We start from the raw sequence: 16,772 nt of genomic DNA, 5'->3' as shown, positions 1-16,772 counted from the left end.
GAAAATTTTGCAGCTTAAAATTTGAACCATGTCCTAACTTGTTTCCAAATTTCAAAGTGCACTTATGTGCACTTTTTGAGTTATGCCATTTTGAACATTTTGATTCATGCAAGAAAATTAATGATTTCGCGTATACGCTTGGTTAAAATCACATTATTTACCTGCGGAGGCAGAAATGACGTACCTGCTATGTATGTTTTGAAATTGATTTGATATTCATGACTTTGTTGGTACCCTAAGTACGTTTAATAAAATTAGAAATTCCTATTCTAAGTATTTTACAGAAACGATTCGTCGAATATTCATATCAGTTCGTTGTTGTGTTCTTTTGAAAGTATGGATAATAATACCGTAGTGTCCCTGTACGATATAACGAAGCACTATTCTGAAAACGTGAGAACTGCTTTCGAGTATATTTGTAAGAATTACAACATTGCAGAACCATCACATGATCAACTCAGGAAAAACCACAGAGGAAAAACTACGCATGTTGTTCTGTAGCTTCAAAACGAGGTATACAAAATCCCATAGAAGAAGTTCATATTTTAAGTAATCTAACGACAATCGGTTACATAGTGATTTTGATTTAGAAGAATTTATCGTGGAAAACGTTAATTGTGAAAGTGGATCAACAAAAAACGTGAACGAGAATCCATACAATGTTCCATAAAATAAACCGTCTATAATTCTAAAACACCGCAAAAATCAAATTTTAATTGGAGGAGGGGAGGGTCTTCAAAGAGAGGTGGATTTTAACTCAAGAAGAAGGAGGGAGATTGAACGGAAATCAGAAACTTTAACATAGCATAAACCGCCATTCCGGGCATCAAATAGACAGAGCAAGAATATTAAAATTCACCACTTTAATGCATGTGGCCTCAAATATATGAAAAAATCGAAAATTAAACTTTTTTTTTGGAAAAATATCAAAATTCATTTGTTTTCATTATACTAAGTACAAACAACACAAAAAAGTCACAAAAAAAGCAAAAAAAAAATTTTGCCCGCTCGCTTATATGGAAATACCCCATAGTGCAGTGTTTGCCCTCACCCATACGACGAGAATGACTAAGCCCCTGCGCAACGACGCAGCTGTCATCAACGACGTCAACAACAACAATTTTGCCGCTCGAACCGCCCAGCCCCGAGCAGGGGTAAATAACACGGGAATACCAAATTTTGGTATTACTTGGGCAAATAACAGGGACCAAAATGTGCCCTTGGTTGCCCAGTAATAGATGGTAAAATACCATGAAATCATACCAAAGTCTTCTATGTGGAAGGGCACAACAATACCAAACCATGTTATTCCAAGGGTAAAATAATACCTCAAAATAAAACCATTTCAATACAAAGTTGAGGTCTTCTGGATTTTTGAACATTGCTTGAATATCAAAACTTGGTATTGCCATGGTTTAATTTTGAGGTATTCCCGCGCCCTTGGAAAATCAGGTTTTGGTATTCCTGTGGTCTTCCACATACATGATTTTGGTATGATTTCATGGTATTTTACCATCTATTATTGGGCAACCAAAGGCACATTTTGGTCGCTGGTATTTGCACAAGAAATACCAAAATTTGGTATTTTCATACCATTTTTAGTGCAACAGTTGCAGTTAGTGAAAAAACGGAAATGATCCATATGCAACAGCCAAATCTACTCACCTTATGATTCCATGTTGTTCTTAGTGATATTCTTCACCACATCGAATGCATTTGTCGTTGATGAACGGCCTGTGCTTGAAGTTCTTGAAGATTCTAAAAAATAACAAGATTGAAAAATAAGTGTTATTAAAATGAAACAGGATTGAAATTCACCAAAATTCAATAATATATCCGGTTTTTAATGAAAGCATTCGCTTTGAGACATCATTTTAGCGCAAAATTAATTATTTTGTCAAAATTGGTCAAATTTTTTCCATAGTTTCAGAGGAATTTGATAAAATACTTTAACACCAAAATAATACCAAAATGTGCCATCCTGACTTAGAAAATGTTTCACAATTTCAAGTCATTTCTTTAGGGAGTATAATCAATTTTGAAATTTTCGGTTTTCAATGAAAGCATTCACTTGTAACTTTTGAATAACTAGGCAACGGCTAACTCAGTTTAAGGCATGAGACACTTAAGGGTTAATCTTAGGGTCGGCTGCGCTACGGTAGTCAAACAGAGGAGATCGCGGACTCGGACTAAAACGTTCACTTTCTTTGCAGGTCGGGTTCAATAATTAAATAACATTTACTAATTCGTTTTAAAGTGTGTTTATTGTAAGTGTATGTGTGTGTGTGTAAATAAAAGGGGGGGGGGGGGAGATTAGACGCTGCCGGTACGTACCGCTGCTACCTTGACGACGACTTCTGGGCCGAATCCGTTCGGCCGGCGAGCGCTCGCGTCCTGGTGGACACCGGTTCTCCGGAACAGTGTCGACGGTGGTGGTGGTGGTGGTGTAGAGCACGGCTGGAATCTCAGGCCTTCCCTCTTTGACGCAATCGGGCGACCTGGGACCTGCCCAATTCGGCGAACCCGAGAGGGGAAAACGCTCCTTGGGAATTAGGACCTTCCGGTCCGAGCGTGCTTCTTGGTGTTGATGGCCACCCTGGCCAGAGCGAAAACGTTGATCCTTGACGGGTTAGGCGTAGCAGCTGGCTCCTCCGCTCTTACTGCTGCTAGGCCGAGAGTGTGCGATCGGGGTGACGGACCAGCTTCCCGCTGACCGACAAAATGGCCGTTAAACGGCAACACAAAAGGTCCTGTGGACGGGGAGTAGTGAGTGGACCAGCCGACTAATTTGAACTCTAGCTGCTGGCAATCGTTCATCTGCAGAGCCGTACTGCAGGGTTTTAGACGTACCTGAACGACGTAGGGTGCTTCGCGCACAATTCTCCACCTTCGCACTCACTACTAATTTTAAGCTCTACTTTCAACTTGTTGATTGCACACTTGCCTGGTTTGGAATAGACCGATGGCGGTCTTCCAAGGTTCCTTTAAGCCTCCGATGCCAGTGACACGGCATGACGTCACAGAGGGAGGTCACACCACCCTCTGGAGTCGTTCCATTTTCCACCCACCGGAGATGGATTCTGTAGTTTGTTATACCTTGTTGTTGTGTTGTATCAGTGTGTTAACAAATTGTGTTTTTCAATCGTTTTGTACCAAATCCCTACTAGCTGGTTTATAATTTCTTTTGTTTCCCTTTTCCCTACTAACCATAACCTTAAAGATCGTGAACGTTCGCATTTAAATATTTATAAGTTAAGGAAACCTGTAACAACGGTTACACACTTTGAGACATCATTTTAGCGCAAAATTAATTATTTTGTCAAAATTGGTAAAAAAAATCCCATAGTTTCAGAGGAATTTCATAAAACACTTTAACACCAAAATGTGCCATCCTGACTTAGAAAATTTTCCACAATTTCAAGTCATTTCTTTAGGGGGTATATCAAAAATGTTTAAAATCAAGTTTGAAATTTACGGTTTTCAATTAAAGCATTTGCTTTGAGACATAATTTTAGCGCAAAATTAATTATTTTGTCAAAATTGGTCAAAATTTTTCCATAGTTTCAGAAGAATTTGATAAAATACTGTAGTACCAAAAGAATACCAAAATTTGGTGTTCGACCATTGACAAATTCTGCAATTTTGCAATATCAAAACAATACCTTAAATTGGTATGATAGCACATTTTGCTCTTGCATAATCCTTAAGACAAATTTTAAAGGGTCCAGGAATACCAAAATTTGGTATTGATACCAGAGAAAGGTATTATTACGCATTATTACTTGTTATTTACCCATGCTCGGGGCAACAAGCTCGCATTGAGCGCGCTCAACGCAAGTGATCAGACCATCGGACGCGCAGCAGCAGAAGAGAATTAGGAGCGGAGGAAAAAGAAGATGTAGAAGGAAGTGTTGTAGGAGAAAATAGAGAAAGTGAAAGTAGAACCTACCATACCATACGAATCAAGAATCAAGTTCTTCAAGAGACACGTACAGTTCGTGGTTCATGTGTCTTTGCCACACTCCGTCAGACTCCAGGTTTCTTGCCACAATGTCGATGTCATCGGCAAAAGCAAGCAGCTGGTAGGACTTGTTCAAGATCGAACCACTCGTTTCGATGCCCACTCTTCGAATGATGCCCTCAAGAACGATGTTAAAAAGCGCACAGGATAAGCCATCACCTTGCCGCAGTCCTCGGCGTGATCCAAAGGGTTCCACTAAATACCCCGAAACACGCACGTGACACATCACACCATCCAAGGTAGCCTTGATTAGCCGAGTCAGTTTATCCGGGAATCCGTTCTCGAACCTTCCGGTGCCGGTAGAAAGCCATAAAACGCACTTTTAACTGTTTGTATATACAGCAATTCCATTTGAAAAGAACCTAAACCGAAAAAAAAGTTCTTCAATCGGGCTCAAAATTTTTCTGGGGGTTCCTCGGCCAAAATAATTAGACCCTTATTTTTTTGTTTGGCCATTAGGGTGACCTACATCTTGCTAGGGAGGTTCGAAAAATGGCAATTTTCGTAATTTTTCGCATAAATCACTTTTTTCGAAAAATCATATCTCCGCGCCATTTCATCCGATTTTAGCTGTCTTAGACGCAAAAGAAAGGTGATAAGTTTGGCTATTTAGGAAAAATAGTAAGAAGTTCCAAAAATCTAGCTTAACTATTGAAAAAGTCGTATGAAAACTTAAAATGGCGTTTTGACCGTGTCTGGACCAAAGAGCCTATGTCTGAAAATATTTTTATCGGATTCCTCGGAAAATTTCACGTAACATTTAAAAAAATTGGCGATGTCGAACCGTACGTTTTCAAGATATGATTTTTTGAAAATAAAAACTGAGTTTTTCGGCGCGCCACGCACAAAAACAGGAAAATGACGAAATCGGCAAAAAATCAACTTTTTTCACTAAAACTGCGATAACTTAAAAATTTCTATAAAGTTGGAACGATAACAATAAAACAATAAAAAAATCGCCAAATTTTGCGTTACGTAATAAAATTACGCTCCCTAAGGGATGATTTAAAAAAAGTCATTTATTTTGTACTACAATCAAATAGTTTATATAAAAAAATTGTTTTATGTACATCATTGTCTTTGTGAGGAAGTTGGCTGCAGCGACTTATATATTTGGAATGTGGTATTCCAAAAATACAGTGTTTTCGCAGGTGGAAGAAAAAAAGTGACCTGCGGGGTAATGACGTTAACGTTTGAAGGTTAGTATGGAGATCGGAAGAAAAGGGGTCGAGAAACAGCTTTACGAACAGCAGAACAAAGAAGAGGGAGCGTTTTCTTCACCATCTCTGGCTTGCTTTCGCTGCCGCTGCTGCCCATTTGAAATGTTTCTTGACCGATTCCTTCCGAAGTGCATACACCGCTTAAGCTACGACGTACCTGAGGTGGTCACAAGTTTTGTCTCCTGTTGATTATTCATTCTAGTATCAGCTAATTCTTTATTTTTGATTACTGCCGTTGATGTACTTTGAGTCACAACAACCGCTTTTTGTACATTGGCCGGGGGATTCAATATTGCCTGGGCTTTCGGTTGACCGAGCATCGAAGCCGCCATGGTTCGTACGCCTTCTTGTACAGAACATTTATTTCCCAGCCCACTTGTGCTAGGTTCCGAAACTTTGTCGCCCACGGATGAGATGATTTTTTGCAACTTTTTGGACAATTCCGTTTTGTCATCTTTAACACCAGTAGTGATGGTAGAAATAGCGACTTGTGCTGCCAGATTTGCAGTTGTTACATGAGCTGTCGCCCTATTTTTTGTTAGTTCTGGCTTGATAGGCGCACAAATGTCATCAAAATTAACTGTGTCATCGAAGGATCCCTGAAACGGTTTGCTTGTTTAAAACTAAACAGAAATCTTGTCTAAAAGAAACTTACAGGTGCGCTACTTCCGTGTAATGTACTATCCGAAAGATCACTTTCGGGTATTGCAACAAGCTCGGATTCAGTATCATCGGCCTCAAGGCTTGAATCGGGATATTTGCGGTACCCCGGATTACTCTTCGACGTCTTATGTTTGTGTCCATCTTTGGGATATATGGAACCACTCGCTGTTATATCTTGTGAATGATCGTCTTTGTCATTGCCTATGGATTGGCTTAAATCTCGAGATCTGACCGGTACATCCATTACCACAGTTGCCGGGATCCTTTTACATTGATGGAAATGATAATCTAGCGAATTTATTACAATCCTTATCAAGTTTTGTGTCATATCAGCATATGGTGGTTGATTGTATTGATATTTGTATAATATTACCAATAGAGACATCATCCAATAACGACGAACATGACTTTCCAAGTACCACAGAGAAAAGTTATACGGTATGTTAGAAATTGATTCCACTCCAGTCTGCGATGTCCCATTTCCTTGATTCGGAGCATACAATAATATTTGAATTACTGACGGTAAGAGGACCCATCCCATTAAGTGATTTTGATCTAAAACTTGGGGTAAATTAGCCAAGAATGAGTTAAACACGGCTGAATTTCTAAGACGACTGGACGATACATGGAAACTCTTATCTATTTGATTAAATCCAAGCAAAAGATACAAATGGCGAAGAACAATGGTTTGTTGTTTAGCCATAGGTTTTTCGTCCGTAGGATAAGCCTTTAAAAAAATATTATTATAGAATGTGTATTTTTTAGTTGTTCGGACATAGATACCAAGTCTGCGCGAGACATAAATTGCATTAGCAAAAATATGAGTAGATGTATCGTTTCCTTGTCGGCTTCTTCAAGATCAATTACTCGGTACAAATATCCTGATAAATTAGAGTCATCCTCGGGACCTCCCATTGTATGAACTTGTCCATCTGTTTCAAAATAATCAAATTTAAATGTCATGTTATAAAACGCTTTCAAATTATATCGATCATTTTGAAAACACTGGTTATAAACATACCCAAGCCAAAGCGAGAAGTCTTTCTTTTCAAAATTGGTGCAGAAACCTGACGGCTGTAGACTTTTTCTTTTTCTAAAATAAATTTATTTTAAAAGAGTCATTCCACGGTGTATTTTTTAGAACAAACAAATGATAAAAAATTCGGTTTTGTCTGATATTTGGCACTATGAAAAAGGGCTCTTTCCCGACATTTTGCGGGGTATACCGAAATATTTCGTCGGGGGGTCCAGTGCAACTTTTTTTTTTGAAGATTATTTTTCGATTGTATTGGATATTTGTTCAAAAAAGTTACAGAAAATCAGTGCATTCATGTTGATATCACTCAAACTTCTTATGAATAAGCCTTGGAGACTCTAACCAACTATATTTGACCAATATTTGACCTCCAATAATAAAAAAAATCGAACCAAATTTATCAGATTTCTAGCTTTCTTTGAAATTACCCCAAAATCCTAGCTGGAAACCCCGATACTACCGAAAGTAAATTTTTTTTTCTTTGTGCAATTTGTCATGAAATAACAGCAACACATTACCCGGATACAAATTTGAGCATTTAACAATGCAAAACATAGATTATTTATTTAATAATCTGTTTATTACCAAACAGGATCCGAAAATTATTTTTTCAATCCTCTGCCACATAACACCATTACATTTTATAACATTTTAGAATCAATCACATTGCACAGTGTTCGGAATGGCAAAATTAAGTGGAATAAATTGATAACTCCTTTATTTGACGTCCTAGCCAAATGGTGTCTTCGGAAGAGTTGTTGTACTTGATAAGGGCTATCTTTTGAAGTTATTGACATACAGGGTGACGACCTTCCAGGGTGTCAACCAAAAACTAACTTTGTTGGATGACGTTGTAGGGCTTTGGTGTCTTCGGCAAAGTTGTAGAGGAGAAAAATTCATGAAAGTTTGTCGAATGCGTCAAATTTGTAGCTCTTAATCTACTCGAGATATACGCCATTTTTGCAAAAATTGTCCAAAAAAGCACTTTTTTTGTGATAACTCAAAAAGTTAGCATTTTAGCGGCCTACTATGTTCTGAAGAGTTGTTTATGACATAAAATTACACATCTTTGCCGAAGACAGCAGAATGTTTTGAGCCTTTATTAAGGAGTTATAACCATTTTCAAGTGATTTTGAGCCTATTTTCAAGTTGCTATGTTTTCAAAATGGCGCATTTTGGCGCAAAACCAAGCAATGCACCTGAAAATACACACTTTCAACTACATTTCCTGAAAATATCTCCGTGTCTATCCGTGTCTATTTTTAGATATCTCGATTTGAATTTGACGGTTTTTATTCAATTTATTTATATGTTTAAGCGGAATCTTATTGAAAACGTGGTAATAATCGGTAAATTGATCGATTTTATGAAAAAAAAAACATTGTTTATGCTTAAAATTATGACACACATTCTAAAATTATGAATAAAAACATGTTTAGCCCAAAAATAATGTAAATTAAAATTTTAAATAATTGTTCGTATTTAAAATTAAGTATTTCCTTTTATATTTGGTCACTTTAGAAAGGTTGTCATATTTGTTCATAGACAAAGTATTTTCCATGAAAATCGATCAATTTACCCTTCAATTCACCGATTTTCAATTAGTATTCAACATGATTTCGATTAACATTTATAAATAAATTGATTAAAAACCGTCAAATTCAAATCGAGATATCTAAAAATAGACACGGATAGACACGGAGATATTTTCAGGAAATGTAGTTGAAAGTGTGTACTTTCAGGTGCATTGTTCGGTTTTGCGCCAAAATGCGCCATTTTGAAAACATAGCAACTTGAAAATAGGCTCAAAATCACTTAAAAATTGTTATAACTCCTTAATAAAGGCTCAAAACATTTTGCTGCCTTCGGCAAAGATGTGTAATTTTATGTCATAAACAACTCTTCAGAACATAGTAGGCCGCTAAAATGCTAACTTTTTGAGTTATCACCAAAAAAGTGCTTTTTTGGACCATTTTTGCAAAAATGGCGTATATCTCGAGTAGATTAAGAGCTACAAATTTGACGCATTCGACAAACTTTCATGAATTTTTCTCCTCTACAACTTTGCCCAAGACACCAAAGCCCTACAACGTCATCTGACAAAGTTAGTTTTTGGTTGACACCCTGGAAGGTCGTCACCCTGTATGTCAATAACTTCAAAAGATAGCCCTTATCAAGTACAACAACTCTTCCGAAGACAACATTCGGCTAGGAAGTCAAATAAAGGAGTTTTCAATTTATTCCACTTAATTTTGCCATTCCGAACACTGTGCATTGTAGAAAACAGTTTTCTGAACAAGTTCCATAAAAAAGTATCAGTATTGGTTCAATATAAGCAGAGATATGCCCAATAGGGTGTAATATCAAAATCGATTTCCAGCACAGCATTATTTTAGTTCCTTTTGGGGTCCTAAACAACTCCCCAAAGTTTGGGAACGATTGGTTTAGTCCTTACTTTGCGCAAAGCGATTCAATTTTCCATACAAATTTGTATGGGAAAAATCTTTTTTTTTTTTTGAATTTTGATATTTAAAAAATCCAAGTTTCACGCTATACTAAAACCGGATTCATATTCGGATGCTCCGGAATGTGCTTTACAACTTTCCCGAAGAGAGTATGGTGCTAACTTGCTCCTATAAAAAGATGTAGCGTGTTCAAAACTCGTCTAAAACGTGTTTTATGATCGAAAATCACGTATTAGACGAGTTTTGAGGACGCTGTATCTTTTTATAGGAGCAAGTTAGCACCATACTCTCTTCGGGAAAGTTGTAGAGCACATTCTAGAGCATCCGAATATGGATCCGGTTTTGATATAGCATGAAACGTGGATTTTTTAAATATCAAAATTCAAAAAAATGATTTTTCCCATGCAAATTTGTATGGAAAATGGAATTGCTTTGCGAAAAGTGAGGACTAAACCAACCGTTCCCAAACTTTGGGGAGTTGTTAAGGACCCTATAAGGAACCAAAAAGTTGCTGTGCTAGCCAAATTTGGACAACATTATTTTTTTCCATACAACCATATTACACCCTAATGCCCAATTTCCTGAAATAAATAATGCCTTTCTCCAAAATTTCTTAATTTAATAACCTTTCACACAATGGGCACTGCCTTACTACTTTACTTTATCAGCAACAGATCTATCGACCCAACGCTGATTGGTGCGCTGGAAGTGGGGACACGAAATCGTGATTATTCAGGTTAATTTTTTTTTGTGTGCTTTTGTGTCGCTATTCGTATGGGGTGAATGATTGTGGTAATCGAATAATAGCATCATTGGTGCGCTGGAAGTGGGGACGCGAAATCGTGATAATGCAGGTTTTTTTTTGTGTGCTTTTGGGTCGCTATTCGTATGGGGAGAGTGATTGTGGTAATCGAATCATTGGTGCGCTGGAAGTGGGGACGCGAAATCGTGATTATTCAGGTTAATTTTTTTGTGTGCTTTTGTGTCGCTGTTCGTATGGGGTGAGTGATTTTGGTAATCGAATAATAGCATGACTTACTGAATTATTTGTGTCTTGAGCGTAATTTTCGTTGAGTAATTGGTGTTTTTTGTGATTTTTTCTTTGTGATCCTAATTAATTGTTTTGTGATTTTCAAAGCCCTTCCTATATCATCGTTGATCGGAAGGCACGGCGTCGGGTAAATTGTGTATATTTTTTTCAGATAAGGTTTTATTTTTTATGGTGAAAAAGCCATTTCTATATAATGATCGAAAGACGCACAGACATTTTGGATTAATCAATAGTGGAGTGAAATAATTGTGTGTGAGTGACTTTGTGTGTTAACCAGAAAGACCTTCCTATAGCATCGTTGCTCGGAAGGCTCGCCGACGGGTCTGTTATGAAAGTCCTCCCCATAGCATCGTAGCTCGGGAGGCATCGAAAAGCCAATACCTTATCCTACTAACACAAAAAAATATTAATCACGTGATGCTTGAAGGAGATGCTGTGGATTCAACGGTCTCAAGCGGTGTCAACAAGTATATAGCGAAAAACTGTGTACTTGATGAGTCTGCAACTTCAACTATCGGACTAACATTCCTCCCTTTCGTTGAACTGCAGGCTTCTTGGGAGGGCGCCGCTATTGACTAATAAAGTAGGGATCTTCAGAGGTTAAACAGTGAACGGATGGTTGGCTCCCACTGATCATTTTTGATTCATTGTTTAACTTCAGCTGATCTGTCAATAACGGAGTAGCAGCTCATTGGCAGTCAACCATGCTCATGCTCATGCTCATGCTCAACAGGTCTATCGACCCAACGCTGAACTAATCGAAGATTTCCAGGATGCTCGATCTTGGGCCGCTCGTCTCCAGTCGCCTACAATGTTGGCCGCTCTTGCATCTTCGTCGACTGCACACAGCCAACGCGTACGAGGCCTTCCACGAAGCCGACGACCGCGTCCAGGTTCGCTGCTGAATATCGTTTTAGCCGCCCGCTCGTCCGACATTCTGGCTACATGTCCAGCCCACTTTAGCCTGTCGTGCTTGATGACTTTTACGATATCAGCATGTTTGTAGTCTTGGTACAACTCGAAATTCATGCGCCTGCGCCACCGGTCTCCTACTTGCTTGCCGCCGAAATAGAACGCAGGATTCTCCGCTCAAAGACCCCAAGTGCTCTCTGGTCAGCCTCCTTTAGCGTCCACGACTCGTGACCGTAAAGAGCTACAGGGAGTATCAAGGTCCTGTACAGCGTGATTTTAGTAGGCGTCCTTAGGCTGCGGGACCTTAGCTGGCTACGAAGACCGTAGAAGGCCCTGTTTGCAGCACTAATCCGCCGTTTCACTTCGCAGCTCACATCGTTGTCGCACGTCACAAGTGTACCAAGATATACAAACTCATCCACCACCTCATATCTTTCTCCATCTATTTCCACCTCCGAAACACCATCACCTGCACTGCCACGCGCTCTGCCAGCAACCAGATACTTGGTCTTGGCAGTGTTGATGGTCAGTCCGATCTTCGCAGCTTCCCGCTTGAAAGGGACGAACGCCTCCTCCACTGAACGACGGTCGATACCAATGATGTCGATGTCGTCAGCGTATCCAAGCAGCATGTGCGATTTAGTGATGAGAGTTCCGTTTCTTTGCACGCCTGCCATTCGAGCAGCACCCTCCAACGCTATGATGAACAGTAAGTTCGAGAGAGCATCACCCTGCTTCAATCCATCCAACGTAACGAAAGCTTCTGATGTCTCGTTAGCTATTCGCACGCTTGATTTTGCTCCGTCGAGCGTTGCACGAATCAGTCTTATTAGCTTCGCCGGAAAACCGTGTTCTAGCATAATTTTCCAAAGTTCGCTTCTTTTGACTGAATCGTACACAGAAAAAATATGTAAATTTACACAGCACGTAATTGCTGTTTATAATGTAAACTCACTCAATGTAATGTTGAAATATGATGTAATGAGCAAAAAGTCATGGAAATTACTCCGATGTAAATCTAAATCTAATGTAAATCATGAATCTAATGGAAACGTTGAGCATGGAAACTCAAATCTAATGAATTTCTACCCGTGTTCGGCTTCCTGTAAATTCCTATCTAATGTAAATCATATATCCAATGTATTTCTGCCAACGTTGACTTCAAAACTACCCGAACTAAAAATAGTTATATTTGGTTCTCTTTCTATCGCTCTCATACTTCGCTGGCCCACTGCCTGATCCTCGACCTGAATAAGTTGATGCTTTAGCCGCTCGTTTATAAAATGCGAAGATGGCTCAGTCGGCAGCGGGTAGCAGCAGTAACACCGAACATCCTACCCGTCGTCCGTTCGATTCCAGTCCAGCGTTATTCCGCTTGGCTGTCGACGAGAAAGTGGTCCCCTACCTGTGAAACAACTTTTTAAAATCCGAATTTCTTTTTGCTGCCCGCTTCAATCATTTTAAAATAGAACATAGGCCACACCCTTTTCCTACTGCAATTCAAGTCAAGCTTCTCATTCCCATTGGCCTATCAGAATTAGTTGATTTGAAGTAATGTAAATTCCAAAAGTAATGTAAATTCCAAAACTAATGTAATTCTCAAAACTAATGTAAATTTTCAATGAATCTAATGTAAATTTCCAATAAACCTAATGTAAATATACATCATTTATCATGATACCTTTTGGTACATGATAAATAATGTAAATTTACAGGAATATTTTTTTCTGTGTACGCCGCCTTGAAGTCGATGAACAAATGGTGTGTTTGCAGGTTGTACTCCCGGAACTTGTCGAGGATTTGTCGCAGAGTGAACATCTGGTCCGTCGTTGACCGACCCGCTCGAAAACCGCACTGGTATTCGCCGACAAAGGTCTCGGTCAACGGTCTCAGCTTGCTCCACAGGATTCGGGATAGTACTTTGTACGCTGAGTTGAGGATTGTGATGCCTCGATAGTTGGCACAATCGAGTCTTTGCCCTTTCTTGTTTTGGGGTGATGAGCCCGTCTAACCAGTCGGTCGGAAGCTGTTCTTCGCACCAAATTCGCTGGACGATTTGGTGCAGAATCTCGATCATCCGCGCGCTCCCGTGCTTGAAAAGTTCGGCCGGAAGTCCGTCGTTTCCCGCGGATTTCGCGTTCTTGAGCTCCTTTACGGCTTTTTTCACGTCCTCCAACGTAGGCGGGTCCACAGCTATTCCATCATCCTCAACGTTCATCCTGTCCTCGACGACTCCCTCTCGCATCTCACCGTTCAGCAGCTGTTGAAAGTGCTCTTTCCACCTGGCCGCTACCGCTGTCTTATCTGTCAACAGGTTACCTTCCCTGTCGTTGCACATAACAGGGGAAGGCGTCGCTTTCTTTCTTACACCGTTGACAGTTGCATAAAACCTCCGCTTATCGTTCGCGTTGTATTGTGGTTGAGCTTCGGCAAGTACTCTCTCGTCGTACTCCCGTTCTTTTCGGCGGTGGGTTCGTTTCTCAGCTCTTCGCAGCTCGCTGTATCGCTCACAGTTTCGGCGCGTACCCTTCACCAGCATACGCTTCCTGGCCTCGTTCTTCTCGTCCGTCACTCGCTGGCACTCCGCATCGAACCACCCTTTGGGTTGTAACCGTTCGGAACCTCACTCGTGAAGGTTACCGCGATTTACGCGATTTGTTTTCCGTTTAATGTAAAAGTTGGGAAGTGTTCGCGTGTCAAGTGTTTTGTCTCCGGTAAACGACCCAGCAAGTGACGTCCACCAAGAACGCAGCCAGCAGAAGCTTCCGAAACCGACCACCAGAGGACCTCGTCGGCAGTGGGCGGTAGAGAGGTGACATGACGGTAGGTTGGAAGGTCAGGGAAAAGGCGCGGAAAGAGGAGGGAAAAGACGAAGACCGTCAACCGCCAAGGACTCCTCAAGACTCGTCCAATTGCCCGGAAAGAGTCATAGCGAACAGTTGGAACGCTACAACTCCACTGTTTCACCAAGTAGTGCACGGCCACGGCCGTGAGTGATAGTGCCAGCGGGAACCAGGAGTGTTTGAGACCGCTGAAGGACATCAAGTAAGTCCACCAAACCCGCCAGTTTGCCAACCCTAACGACCCCATCCGCCTAACCAACAAAACCAACCGTCATGGCTCACCTAACCTCAACCATCACCTTCAGGACCCCTCGTACCTCACGTTAAGTGCCAGTTCGGCACCGCCTCGCAACAACCGTGGCGAGGACACCAACCGGGGACTCGCCGCAACCATCGAGTCACCCCCAGAATCCAGTCCGCAGCCGGACATAGACCCGCGTCGTACCTGCGCCTCATCCGGGTATTCCGGACACCCTCGATGGTGCTCCGAAGGTCGTAGGACGCAACCAACCACGACAGAGGGCAGGACGACAAGAACCGGAACGAGTGGGACCATTGTACGACCGCAACCGGTCGAGTACGCCGCCAAGACCACACCCAGGAGGCTGCGCCGTGATACGGCGAGTGCCAAAACAACAACAAGCGGTTGCGCCGCGTGGCGGCGAGTAGCAGAAGCAACAGGAGGAGAGGAAGCGACGTCACCGGAAGCAGTGTCGGAGTACGGGGCCCCGAGAAGAAGGAAGAGCAGAGAGAAGGTCAGATAGCTTTAAGAAAGTGGGAGGAAATAGAGAAGAGTTCGATCGAAGTTGTGGAGTTTTCACTGGATTCCGACGCATTTCCCAGCTTACCGCGATTCAGGACCGCAGGCATGCCGACCCTGAGGCTACATGAGGGAGTCTCGGTAGCGCTCGTGAGCCGGTGGTAACCCGACAGTTACAGGGTTTGCGTCCTCTGGTCGTGCCGATCACTTCGGTAGCCGTTGTGTTGACGATGCTCTGGAGGGCTCCCCATTGCTAGTCCAGGTTACCCGTAGGCGCGTCCTCGTTGATCCGCTCGCGAGGTGCTGGACGTTCAACCGCGCTATCCTCGCAGTTCGCGGGGTCAACACGTTCGACAGCCTAGCTCGGATCTTGCACGCTACCAGGAAGTGATCAGAGTCGATGTTCGGTCCTCTGTACGATCGGACGTCCATCACGTCCGAGAAGTGTCGACCATCTACCAAAACGTGATCGATTTGTGTGCACGATTCGCCATTCGGGTGGCGCCAGGTGTGCTTCCGAATGTCCTTGCGCGCAAAGAAGGTGCTACAGATAGCCATTCCTCTGGCTGCGGCGAAATTGACCAAACGTAGGCCGTTGTCATTCGTGCGAAGATGAAGGCTCTCCTTGCCGATGACAGGATGGAAGAAGGCTTCCCTTCCAACCTGCGCGTTTGCGTCTCCGATGACTATCTTCACGTCGTGTCTTGGGCACTCTCCATAGGTCTTGTGAAGACGCTCGTAGAAAGTGTCTTTATCGTCATCGGGCTTGTCGTTCGTCGGCGCGTAGATGTTGATCAGGCTGTAGTTGAAGAATTTGCCCTTTATTCTCAACACGCAGATCCGGTCATTCACCACCTTCCACTTGATGACTCGGTTCTTCTGATCCCCAATCACTAAGAAACCGACTCCGTGCATCGCCTTTTCGCCGCCACTGTAGTAGATGTGGTATTTGAAAGAGGTGTTGGCGATGGGGTCCACCGCCGTGAATTCTCGCTCTCCATGACCGGGCCATCGAACTTCCTGGATGGCGGCCACAAGCACGTTCAGCTTGTGCAGCTCCCGGGCAAGAAGGTCAGCACGTGCAGGATCTTGGAGAGTTCGAACGTTCCAAGTACCGAGTTTCCAATCGTTGTCCTTTTTACATCGCCTGGTCTGATGCCGATTAATCCGTCCTGAATTTCTTCTTTCGTTTTTCTGAGTTGGTGTTTCGCTTCGGTATGCCGCCTAACCAGGGCTGCGAATACCTAGTCTCGGGGTGGGGCTGCCACCTTGCAGCTTCCGGGACCCAGCTGCGGTTTTCTCTCGACACCGTAACGGGGGCTTTTGTCTCGAAGCTTAACGGTACAGCTACACCCTCCGAAGAGGATGGAGCCCCCCTTACCCTGTCAGCATACTACCATAGTTCCCACCGGGGTTGGTTACCCGATCTCTCCAATGGTTACTAGTATCCCGGCCAGCGCCGCGGGTAGGCCAGGGTATCGGAGTTACTGAACAAGAGGCTAAAGGACAACTTGGTGGGTCTATTTTATACCTACGGTACTCGAAGTACCTATGGTACGCGTTGTCCAGTCGTTCGCTGACCACTGCCACTGCCTACTGAGTTTTATAATGAATGCTATAGAATAATTTTCATGAATTTCGTCAAAACTTGTTATAATTTTTATGTTTTAATAACATATTATCATCATAAAAAATATCTTAGTAGGCAGTGCCCACCATGTGAAAGGTAATTAAATTAAGAAAATTTTGGAGAAAGGCTCTATTTATTTCAGGAAATTGGGCATATCTCTGCTTATATTGA

At 42.0% G+C, this 16,772-nt stretch overlaps 1 protein-coding gene across 10 annotated transcripts in view; it reads right to left on the bottom strand.

The window, feature by feature from the left end:
• The window catches only part of LOC6045498 (protein unc-79 homolog), a 279,959-nt gene that overhangs the window by 121,527 nt on the left and 141,660 nt on the right, over positions 1 to 16,772 (bottom strand). For 8 of the 10 annotated variants that reach the window (XM_038254242.1, XM_038254241.1, XM_038254239.1 and 5 more), the window contains 4 exons: positions 6,926 to 6,997; positions 6,688 to 6,836; positions 5,897 to 6,631; positions 5,399 to 5,840 (listed from right to left, as the gene is read on the bottom strand). The exons of the other annotated variants lie outside the window; for them this stretch is intronic. In XM_038254242.1, the coding sequence (XP_038110170.1) occupies positions 5,399 to 5,840; positions 5,897 to 6,631; positions 6,688 to 6,836; positions 6,926 to 6,997 (1,398 nt within the window). The remainder of the gene's footprint in view (positions 1 to 5,398; positions 5,841 to 5,896; positions 6,632 to 6,687; positions 6,837 to 6,925; positions 6,998 to 16,772) is intronic. 10 annotated transcript variants of the gene reach the window in all.

This window comes from Culex quinquefasciatus, chromosome 2 (genome assembly GCF_015732765.1).
Source record: "Culex quinquefasciatus strain JHB chromosome 2, VPISU_Cqui_1.0_pri_paternal, whole genome shotgun sequence".
Taxonomy (NCBI): Eukaryota; Metazoa; Arthropoda; class Insecta; order Diptera; family Culicidae; genus Culex; species Culex quinquefasciatus.
The sequence above is the reverse complement of the archived record's forward strand: the minus strand, read 5'-3'. Positions and strand labels throughout refer to the sequence as shown.